The following is an 11741-nucleotide window of genomic DNA, read 5'->3' as shown; positions in this document are numbered from 1 at the left end:
ATTCTCAACGTGTTCCTACCGTCAGCAGCAGTTTAGCTAATCTTATTTTAATATAAAGACTGGAAATGGGGGGGGGGGGTCAGCTAGCCTGGCTCATTTTTTACACTCTGGTTTTCGTGCGGAATGTAAAACCAAGCTATAACATGTTATTTAGTGAGCTTTAGAGGTTGTGGTGGGCAGATTTGGACAGAGTCAAGCCAGCCGTTTCTCCCGTTTCCAGTCTCTGTGTTAAGCTAACCAGCCACTAGCAGGGTCTTCATATTTACTGGGCAGACATGACAGTGGTACCAATTTTCTCATCTTACTCTCTAGAATAAAGCAGATAAGCCCATTTCACTCGATTTCGAACTATTCCTTTAATCGAAACAGTATTTGGCCTTAACATCTTGCGCACGCTTTGGCCAAATATTTCGCAGTATCCAAGCAAACAAGACATTGGATAAATATGGCACAGCAGCAGACAGAAGTGCATCCAGTGTTTATCTGCAATCACGCATAACCACCATCGATGATTGCAAATGTTAACAATAATGAACAAATTAAAAAAAAAAAAAATCAGCTATATATTAAATATTTCATAAAGAAAATTCAATATAGGAAACTTTGACCAAAGGAAATGTTGCTGAAGTGGTAACGACATAGCTAACATGGCTAAATTAAGGATTACTTAATTGAGATAAGCAATCTTAAATATTGTGAAAAACATTCCTAAAAGACGATTAAATAAGGTTTAATTACCATTTGTCTGGTAGAAGGCTTAGCTTAGGCATAGCTAAATTAAAAAAATGAAACCAAAGTGTCTTTTTCAGCCATTAGCTGGCTCAGTATGCACTGCATGGTTTGTCCACCTGGTATAATCCCGACGCATCTTCAGCGCCGCCGGAAGGCGCGGGAGATCCTCCAGGCGTCGGGCTCTTTGTAACGATCGTAGAGAGGTTCCAGTTTCTGCTGCCTCTTCTGCCTACTGAGGCGCCTGGGGTCGGCGACTCTGAAGAAGGCCGGGGCGAACTCCACCAGCCAGCGGGGGTCGATGGTGGTCACCTCCCGCATGTACTCCTTGGTGGTCAATACCAGCTCATGGTACACAAGCCTGTAGAAAAAGAATGATGAGGACAAAAATACAGTTCATAATGATTATTTTAATTCACGATAAATTACTAATAGAACTGAAATAATTGGTCAATTAATTAGTTATTCAATAAACAGAAAATTAATCCGCAACTAAATATTTTAATAAACCAATAATTTCTGTCATTTTTCATGCAAAAATGATAAACATTCAATGGTTACAGCTTCTCAAATGTGAGAATCTGAGGCTCTTCTTTGTCTTTTTCTTTGTTATTCTCTGTCTGTTAATCATTTCCGCAATAACAACAATTATACAAGAAATTCATACAAATTAATCACTCAAGCTACAAGTAAGGCCCCCGGTAATGTCTTTGGAATATGGATTAAAATCTTGTCGACGACGTCGGATAAGCCTGGTCCTCCAAATCCACCGTGCAGAGCACAATGAGGACTCACCAGTCTGGTTGGCGGTTGAACAGAGTGCTGGAGGGGTGAAGGTACACCACCTGCTGGTCAATCAGGGTACGGTAGCCATCCTTAGGGTCCTTCCTGGCTGCGTTCCTGAAGAAGCCGCTGCAAATAGCTTTCTGGACCCGCATGGTGCCCTTTCCACAAGACACCACGTCCAACTTGTGTCTGAGAAAAATTTCGTCTAATTCAATACTGGTATGCTGCACTCAGAAATAGGTTATCTGTACCAACAGTGTAGTTTTTCATAGGACATCGTGTACAGTTTATGTTTGACTGAGGTTAACCACTGAGTACCTGTTTCCCTCACAGTACTGCATAACGTTTATATTTAATTAATAAATAAATAAAATATTAATAACCGTTTCCACAGTTTATAAGGTAGAATGTGGTCTCTGTTTTAAATTCTATCAGTGTTACTCAGGGGGATGTAGTACAATTTTCCATTTTCAGAAGTACAACAAACACTAAAATACACAGGGGAAATCAAACTAATGGTTAAAGCACAGCTGAGTTTCATTTGCAGAATACCTGTCCATGATGCTCAACATCTGCTTGCGGATGTCCTGAGCTCTCTTTAAGGAGCGAGCCTGAATGAAGTTCTCAAAACACCAGGGGTTGGAGAACTTGTTGTTCTTCCAGGAGTTGTAGACAGCCAGAAGTGTAAGGTGGTCTCCCTCCGGCTGGAAGAACTTGGTCTTTTTCTGGTCAGCCTGGGCCTGTTTGTCCTGCAAATGCAAGGATTGAATTTTGTTTTTGTGTCTTTTGAGGAAACACTGAGTCCGATATCTGGTATTTTAGAGGTGCGGTTGCGTTGGAAAAACACTCTGAATTATGTTTTCCCACCAAAGATGTTGGGGAGAAAACAGTGTTGAGCGTCATTAATCAATCATTCGTATGTGTATGTTAGAGAAGTAATTTCTTATTTGAACGAGACTGCAGTCAAAGCGGGTGTGCGAGCCGCATACCTTCGGTCTGTAAAAGATGTTCTGTACAGACAGCATGGAGACGACGGTGAGCATCTCTTCACTGCAGCCCAGATGGACGGACATGATCAACATCTTACACAGCATGGGCTCCAGAGGGAACTCCGCCATCTGAACCACAGAGACAGTTGTGAACACGCATTTCTGAAGGTACGGCACAACCAGTATGTTACGTGTGGGGAGCCCATGTCCAAACTGGTAAGCCTTCAAGACATCTATAGTAACGAGTGCTTAGCAGAGTAAGTTCACTTCATAGACGGGGAGCAAAGCACTAAATGGACAAACCTATTCTAGGTGTTGTTCTCTGGACCATTCAATCTCTACTTTAAGACTGCAGTAAATACAGCTGTCACCAATATAACAAACCCCATTTTTCCCGTTCTTCTCACCCTTCTTCCCAGCCGCGTGAGTAATCCTTCATCATCTAGAGCTCCCAGAGTGTAGAGCTGCTCCATGGCTGTGATCAGAGTTTCCATGGGAGGAGCATCCATGAAGTCAAATGCCAGAAGGTCATTAATACCCATGGCCTGGGGGGGGGGGCAATTAGAGCACAGGAGGAAGAGAGAAATTACATTTTAAGTTCTCATGACAGATTTCCAGGAGAGGGCCTGAACAGCTCACTTCACAAAAGCCCCAAAAACAGCTAAAAAGATGGAGGCTGATTTGTGGAGGTGTTGTCAAAACCTACATCACCTTCAGAGACAGCACAGTGCTGGCCAAGTTGGTTCTCTGGATCTCAGGCACGTTGGTGGTCAGCATCTCATCTCTGTAGGCTCTCTCAGTGTAGAGCCTGTAACACTTCCCTGGGCCCGTTCTGCCGGCTCGACCTGCCCTCTGCTTGGCCTGGGCCTAGAAAGCAGAGTTTTTATGTCTGTCTGTCAAATCACCACCAATGATGCTTTTTCAGTTTTTCAGAATAGAATAAAAACCACTGAGGTTACAAAGACGGACAAATATAAAATGGGTGATTTCCTAATGATAAGAATTGTGTTAAAATGAATGACCTGGGATATGGGAGTCACCACAAGCTGGTCAATGCCGGTCTTGGAATTATACACGATCTGCTTGACAAAACCAGGATCCACCACATAGTAGACTCCGTCGATAGTCAGGGACGTCTCAGCGATATTTGTGGCAATGATGACCTAGTTAGTTGTCAGCCAAAGAAACAAAAGTCAAAGAATCTAGACACACATTCAGAGGTTTATGCATGTGGTACCTTTTTTTCTCTGTTCTGAACTTAGTTTACGTTAATATCAATTTTAAGTCATCTTAAGGTAACTATGTTTTAATTCTATTAAAGAAAGAAAGTTGTATAAGTTTACAAAATTCAGCAGAGAAGTGTAATTTTAGAGCTTGAGAAAAAAACTGGAAGTAAATAAACTGGTTTTAAAAAGTAAAAGTGTCCTAATTTGATCCAGCACATTACCTTTCTGCTGCCTGGGGGTGCAGGATCAAAGATCCTGGTCTGCATCTCACTGGGCAGGGCTGAATACACTGGCAGAATAATCAGTTCAGGAACACCAGGCCCCAGTGTCTTCATTCGCTCATACAGGATCTCACAGGCGGTGTCGATCTCTTCCTGTCCAGTCAGAAACACCAGGATGTCTCCTGGGCAAAAGACAGGGAGAAAAGGAATGTTTTGGTTTTTTTAAACACAAAAGCTGATTCAAATTCCTTTTTTTCCCTATAGAGACATGACTAAGTTTCGTATATTCATAACAGCACGAGCATAAAATACCTTCAAATAATCACTTCGGGGGACCCCGGGGACACGGTAACCTTAAATTCAAGGTGGTTTAGAGAATCCTATTTCAGCAACAATACCTGGGGGCTCAGTTAAATGCATCTGCATGACAGTGATGAGACTGGCATCCAGGTAGTCCGTCTCAGGCTCTTTGGTGTAGAGAATCTCCACCGGGAAGGTTCTTCCTGGAATGGTGAAGATGGGAGCTTCGAAGAAATACTGGGAGAATTTGACAGCGTCCAGTGTAGCAGAGGACACTATCAGCTTCATGTCTTTGCGTTTCTGTATTGTCTAGAGGAGAGAGAGGAAGTTTTTGCACATGAAAAAGCATCGCTGGTGCCGAATTAGCTCATTTACTGGTCCTTAATATTTTTCTATGGTTGGTAGAATGTAAAATACCTTCTTGAGCAGGCCAAATAGCACGTCGGTGTGGATTGTTCTCTCATGGGCCTCATCTAGCATAACGAGGGAATACTGGCTCATGTCCGGGTCCACCAGACACTCCCTCTGCAGCATACCGTGGGTCATGTACTTGATTACTGTCTCCGTACTGGTGCAGTCCTCAAAACGAATGGTGTACCCCACCTAACATTAAGGTTGGAGGACATCTTACAAAAACTGCAACTCATCTGAAATGGATAAATGTTACAGGGGAGAGGAAAGCTTCTCGCTGAGATCACTCACCTCTTGGCCTAGACGGCAACCATACTCCTCAGAGACCCTCTTGGCCACTGACATGGCGGCTACGCGACGAGGCTGCGTACAGCCGATCTTCCCTCGAGAGGTGTAGCCTGCCTCTGCCAGGTACTGAGTGATCTGTGTGGTCTTACCAGACCCAGTTTCTCCGACTACAATCAGGATCTGATTATCATGGACAGCCTGCCAACGGAAAGAATAAATCGGTAAGGTGCCAAAGAGACATTGTAACCTCAGTAAGAAAAACACGGGTGCATCGATGGCTCCGTGGGTGGATGTACATGTTACGGGTTGTCACGTGGATTCGGGTCTAGGTCAGCACCCTTTAGACATCTTTCAAAAGTCCATTCCTCTGTCTCATACAGTTTCCCAATCATTTCCCCCTTTGTGCCAAATAAAGTGATGCACTGAATGTAATCTCACCACTGCTCATACCTGAGTGAGCTGTTCCTTGAGCTTGAAAATGGGCAAACTCTCTCTCTGCTGCAGGATGGAAAGCTCTGTCTTCTTGCCATAAGATACCTGGTTCCCTCCTAAGGCATACCTTTTCCACTCTGGAAGATCAATAGGCATAGCACCGATGCCTCTCATGTTGGCAGCGATCTGCCTTCCTTCATCTTACAGGAGAGAGACAGTGATTCGAGAGATGTAACAGTTCCGGCAAGATCCGTCCCAACCTCCTGTAATCTACCATTTTCTTTAATTAAGATGGACCGCAATGATAATGAACCTCTCAACTGGATCTTTTTGTATTAAACTATGAGTCAGAGGTAGTGACCAGCTGGTAGGAACTTGTAAAGCCTCTGATATCCCTTCAGGCTATGGAAGAGAGAGTCACAGTGCATTATGTCTATGTTTGCCAGAATAAACTCATAGGGAAGCTAGATAATCATCTCCAGCAATTCCATAGTAACAGTGTAACAGTGTAATAGGCCTGGCACAGGAAAAATGAATTTTATTTTTCAAATTTTAAACCGCTGACACATCATAGATTGTTTTTGTCCCGTGATCGGTTTCCGATTGAATGTAACATTTTTGGCAAAAAGATTTAAGTTTCGTTCTACTGATCCTTGAAAATTACTGCAAGAAATCACATTTAAATCTACAGCCTCATATACAAAGTATTTGGATCATTAAAAATGTGTAGTCTATGCCCTTACAGTCAGGCATTGGGTCTATCCAGTGCTTGTTGAGGCCAGTGGGGATGGAGTCCATCTCTGCTGCCCGAGCCGCCTGCTTCAGCTCTCGCCTCTCCTTAGCGAGAGCGCTCTGCATCATGGCGGCCTGGGAGAGGGAGCCGTCTGGGTTCTAACGGACGAAATGAGAACAGCTGTTGGTACGAATGTAGAGAAACTACTAGAAACAGCTGTCAAACTGCAGCATGGTTTACAGCGCAAGCGTGGAGATCCCAATGTACTTCCAGGTGTCCAATCTACTTGATCTAAAATAAAATAAGATGAACAAATACGCAGTGTCACTGATGCACAGCATCAAACCTAGAGTAACAGCTACAGCCATCGCCTATAGATGTGCGCCATCTACAGGCGACAAAAGTAATAGGTGCTTTTACTAATAGATCTGCAGGCAACGACAGAGTGTTACAGCTGTTACAGCTTTTTCTTTTTCATAGCTGCTGTTGGTGATGTATGTGTGTGTTTTAGATTTTAATATAACACATTTTTAAACCTGCATGAATGAGATACGGATAATGCGAAGAATAAAGAGGTCACACTGCCCTGAGTGTCCCTGTGTGCTCTCTCCCCTCCAGAATTTCCTCCTGGTTACTTCTGAGAGGGGAGAAATCTGACTTGTTAACTGGTTGAATAGTTAGCCCTGGACAGGGAGCAGTAACTTAAAATCCCCTCATAAATCATGTTTTTGCTGACCTCCAGTGGTTTCACTTCTGAATTTTACTTGCATGAGTATTAATATCCACTGGAGGTTAATTATTTTATTTTAGCTGACACGTGATATTACGTAGTGTTTAATGCAAAATCTCAAAACACACACGCAAAGAAAAAAAACCCCAACATTCTGGCTGGCCTGGTTGTTCCAGTTGCGCCTCCCGGTGGCACGAGTGTTAAGCTTAGCAGTGTAGCAGCTTTTATTTTCTTCGCATACAGAAGGTGACATTAACATAATTACATCTGCAGGTCTAAACTGCTGTGGCCATTTCCCCCCCCCCCCCCCCCCATGTACAGTTGATAAGGCAGGTTAGTACAGCAGAAGTGGTCTGATAATATCCGAACAGCCCCAAATGTCTTTCTGGTGTCTGGATATATACCTTCACTATTTTGACTGGGCTCATGTTCATGCTCCATTTAGTCTGTCCCCTCAGGAATGGTGGTGCCTCTTCAACCAGATCAATCTCTATTTCTTCGTCTGTGAGGGGAAAACTGTAGTTGTAGCTATTACGCAGTATAACCTTCATTTTGCAAAAACTTCAGAAAAAAAAAGAATGTGGAATTTTACCTTCATCATCATCCATTTTGGGAAGGATTCCCGTCTCCTCGTCAAATTCTGGGAACTCTTCTTTGGGAAGTACATTGGCTGCAATCATCTGAACAGAAGAACATTTTTTAAACATATACTTAACAGTAAAAAAAAAAAAACACAAAAAAACCAAAAAACAATGAAGATAGCATTAAGCAAGTGTGTACCTGTTTAATTTCCCATTTTTCAAGGTCTGTTATCTTGGTGAGCCGTTTGTGCTCTGTTGGATTTTCACCTATCTCCAGCATGCTGGCTTCAGTGGGGGGGTCAGGGTTCCTCGTGATTTCGTCTCCAACTCCAGTGTTCAGGTTTCTTCTTCGGTTGGGGTTCAGGTCCTCCCCTGTCTCCTGGTCAACGTCCTAGCCACAATAACCACAATGCATCTGAGTTGTTTTTACAAATAAATGTTTGCATTTGTCGAACGTGATCTTTGTTAAGAGATGGTTGGGTGTTACTGTATCGGAATAAATATACATAATGCAAGCCAACTTGTCTATGGAACAGTGTACTTACTTAACATTTGACTTCCTGGCATTGTCTAAAAAGTTAAGAATAATGCATGAATTACACTGACTAAAAACAACCACTAAAAAAAAACTCCAAGTGGAGTCTTAGCACTAAAAATGTTTTTCATATTCCAGTACATTAGAGTAATATCAGGTCAATATGTATTAGCTTCTTAACTTTAAAGCAACAGGTTAATTTGTAGGCAGTTGGAGAATAAAAGATAGAAAAAAAGAGCAGTGTGAAAGAACTGGATCTCAGCATATTCTCCATCACGGCACATGGATTATTCTGTATTCCTCAAAGTTTGAACACCAGCTCTCTTTCTTCAATATCAAACCATAAATGATGAAGCTGGCTCACCTTCATGCTAAGGCTGGCCTTGGTTCCGGTGAGCAACAGCATTTTGACCTTCACCTTTTGGCCTTTGGCGACCACATCAGCCACATCTGCTATACGTCCTTCTTTGCGCAACTCTGAGATGTGCACCAGACCCTCCCAGCGTTTTCTGCAGGCAATCACAGTTGCACACTACAGGTTAGGATCGGGATGTAAACACGAAAACAACATTATAGCCAGGCACTGGAAAAAACTAATCACACTGCAACAAACAGTGAATGTTTTCGTTATGTTACCAAAGTGTCTCACTGTACCATGAGGACACGTCTTCAGCATGAGTGGCCCAACAGCAATAAAGAAAATATAAATCTTAAACATTTTACACAGATATACATAAAAAAAACCTATATAGTGTAAAAAGGGAGGTGGTGGAATTAATAACGTACAAGAAACAGAAAAGTAAAAACCCTGAAAACCAAATCAAAAACGAAAAATTGTGTGCATCGCTGCAAAGATCACCTAGTTTACTAACCTGAGGCCCTCTAGCTGCACAAAACAACCAAACTGCATAATGCTGCTGATTTTGCCGTTGTAGATGTCACCCACAACAGGCTCGTCTTGCTGAGGCTGATGCAAAGGTCTATCACGCCAGCGGTCCTCCTGGTTGCTGCTGTCGTCGTTCTCCCTGCCCGGGCTCGGTGGACGGTCACTCCAGCGAGACGCCCGTTTCCTTCTCCGCTTGTGGTTTGTTTCTTCATCACGATCTCGTGATCTGGAGCGAGACCGGCTTCGCTTACGTCCACTTTCTCCGTCTGCATCTCGACCTCTGTCACTGTGCAAATTCCTGTCGGACCCGAGGAGCAAATGAGAAAAGAGAAGTCCAATTTATACTCCAAATGTTGCCGTCGTGTTGCGGTTATTAAGATGTAATTTAATTTTTAAAATATATCCTAAATTGTACATTGGTCTCTTGTATTGTCAGTGAGAGACATTTTTTCCCCAAATGGCAGGAATTCACATTTAGCAAGAAATAAATTGTACATTGGGCTCTTGTATTGTCAGTGAGAGACATTTTTTTTTTTTTTTTAATTACCTGTTGCCAAAGCTTGTCCCACAATCCTTAGCCATAAGCATCTCCAGCTCCTTCATGGCTGCTGCGGCAACCTGCTCATCACCTTTATCTTTGTGAGGAGGGGGAATCTAATGGAAAAGTGACAACAGCTGCTCCATAAATAGTCCAAACTGCAGTTGCCGCTTACATTTATGACTATGGCACTGCAAACAAAGGTTTACATGAAAATGAGAGAAGAAAAGCTCAATCGCCTGTCAGAAGAAAGTGTCGTTAAAAGAGCCTTACCATCCACACAGGATCATCAGGTTTACATAAAGCAGGGTATTTCTCTTTCAGCTTGTCCTTCTCACTCTTTGGCCTGACCACTGGTTGAAGTGCTGACATAAACCACCGAGGACAAATTGTTTAACAGTAGGCCAATAGCTGCAGAATATAAACTATGAATACATAAAACATATGGAAAGCGTTTGTACCTTTACTTGTGGATGGTGAGGGGCGCATAGTATGAATAAGTGTAAGTAAATTACCACTGAGGGTATCCTGGGGAAAAAAAAAAAAAAAAAAGAAATATGGGTTTAGTGATACACAATACGTCCATGTTGGCAAATGAAAAATTAAGCTCTGTTCTGCTAAAAACCTTACTGTGAAATCTGCTCCATTTTCTGATAGAACAGCTTTAAATTCCTCAAACGTGGGGTGCTTTTCGGCGAGGCTGATGATAAATTCAGCTGCAAAACAGCAAGTGATGCTCAGCGACACACGCTAATTTTCACACACCGATTAGTTGACATTATCACTCCTGTTGTGTACTCAAGCGACGGCGAGTTAGCTAGTTCAGCAGGTGAGAAAACAATGCTGTCATGCAGCGCAACGTTACCCAAGTCTTTTTCGCTTATTCCCAGATGATTCTCCAACTCCGTGCACACCTTTGACACCAAAGATAAATATTCAAGACGTTTTATTTCGTCTACAGCAGCCATTTTTGTTTTTTTTTTTATAGTTTTTTTTTTTTTTTTTTTTTTTTTTTTTTTTTTTTTTTTTTTTTTTTTTTTTTTTTTTTTTTTTTTTTTTTTTTTTTTTAATTACCTGTTGTCAAAGCTTTTCCCACAATCCTTAGCCATAAGCATCTCCAGCTCCTTCATGGCTGCTGCGGCAACCTGCTCATCACCTTTATCTTTGTGAGGAGGGGGAATCTAATGGAAAAGTGATAACAGCTGCTCCATAAATAGTCCAAACTGCATATGTCGCTTACATGTATGACTATGGCACTGCAAACAAAGGTTTACATGAAAATGAGAGAAGAAAAGCTCAGTCGCCTGTCAAAAGAAAGTGTCGTTAAGAGAGCCTTACCATCCACACAGGATCATCAGGTTTACATAAAGCAGGGTATTTCTCTTTCAGCTTGTCCTTCTCACTCTTTGGCCTGACCACTGGTTGAAGTGCTGACATAAACCACCGAGGACAAATTGTTTAACTGTAGGCCAATAGCTGCAGAACATAAACTATGAATACATAAAACATATGGAAAGCGTTTGTACCTTTACTTGTGGATGGTGAGGGGCGCATAGTATGAATAAGTGTAAGTAAATTACCACTGAGGGTATCCTGGGGGAAAAAAAAAAAAAAAAAAGAAATATGGGTTTTAGTGATACACAATACGTCCATGTTGGCAAATGAAAAATTAAGCTCTGTTCTGCTAAAAACCTTACTGTGAAATCTGCTCCATTTTCTGATAGAACAGCTTTAAATTCCTCAAACGTGGGGTGCTTTTCGGCGAGGCTGATGATAAATTCAGCTGCAAAACAGCAAGTGATGCTCAGCGACACACGCTAATTTTCACACACCGATTAGTTGACATTATCACTCCTGTTGTGTACTCAAGCGACGGCGAGTTAGCTAGTTCAGCAGGTGAGAAAACAATGCTGTCATGCAGCGCAACGTTACCCAAGTCTTTTTCGCTTATTCCCAGATGATTCTCCAACTCCGTGCACACCTTTGACACCAAAGATAAATATTCAAGACGTTTTATTTCGTCTACAGCAGCCATTTTTTTTTTTTTTTTTTTTATAGTTTGTTTTGACTTGACCAAGAAGCGCCTCTTCTTCTCTTGTCCTGCAGCGACATGTGCGGCTGCTGCTGCCCCCTACCGGCCAACAGGCAGATAACGGTACATACGGTTTACATATTAAAAACCGTGTAAGTAGCAGTCAAGCACTGTACTTGACTGGAGCTTTTCCATTTTTAAGCCCCTTTCTACTTCCACTCCACCACATTTCAGGTAGAAATGTACATGTATCTACATTTTTTTACTGCTCCACTACATTTGTTTTACGGCTATAGTTACTAGTCGCTTTGCATATTAAGTGTT

The 11741-nt window shown here is 42.2% G+C and overlaps 1 protein-coding gene across 4 annotated transcripts; it reads right to left on the bottom strand.

The window, feature by feature from the left end:
• Positions 1-359: 359 nt before the first annotated feature.
• Positions 360-11431, bottom strand: LOC120794623 (ATP-dependent RNA helicase DHX8-like). 4 transcript variants are annotated; one of them, XM_040135845.1, is made up of 23 exons: positions 11318-11431; positions 11083-11168; positions 10912-10978; positions 10724-10815; positions 10460-10566; positions 8834-9145; positions 8326-8470; positions 7626-7817; positions 7438-7525; positions 7250-7347; positions 6126-6273; positions 5401-5582; positions 4954-5148; positions 4669-4854; positions 4350-4560; positions 3952-4133; positions 3527-3667; positions 3216-3371; positions 2912-3049; positions 2505-2633; positions 2068-2264; positions 1525-1704; positions 360-1090 (listed from the first exon to the last, which is right to left on the bottom strand). In XM_040135845.1, exons 1-23 carry the CDS (start codon positions 11418-11420, stop codon positions 871-873), a joined length of 3555 nt encoding a protein of 1184 aa, XP_039991779.1. In that variant the 5' UTR covers positions 11421-11431; the 3' UTR covers positions 360-870. The 4 variants fall into 4 exon arrangements, with proteins under 4 accessions (XP_039991779.1, XP_039991781.1, XP_039991780.1 ...); XM_040135847.1 differs by lacking the exons at positions 10460-10566; positions 10724-10815; positions 10912-10978; positions 11083-11168; positions 11318-11431 and adding exons at positions 9395-9501; positions 9659-9796; positions 9901-9913; positions 10016-10101; positions 10251-10357; XM_040135846.1 differs by lacking the exons at positions 10460-10566; positions 10724-10815; positions 10912-10978; positions 11083-11168; positions 11318-11431 and adding exons at positions 9395-9501; positions 9659-9750; positions 9847-9913; positions 10016-10101; positions 10251-10351.
• Between the last annotated feature and the right edge of the window lie 310 nt (positions 11432-11741).

The sequence above is a fragment of the Xiphias gladius genome, chromosome 9, assembly GCF_016859285.1.
Source record: "Xiphias gladius isolate SHS-SW01 ecotype Sanya breed wild chromosome 9, ASM1685928v1, whole genome shotgun sequence".
Lineage (NCBI taxonomy): Eukaryota > Metazoa > Chordata > Actinopteri > Istiophoriformes > Xiphiidae > Xiphias > Xiphias gladius.
The sequence above is the reverse complement of the archived record's forward strand: the minus strand, read 5'-3'. Positions and strand labels throughout refer to the sequence as shown.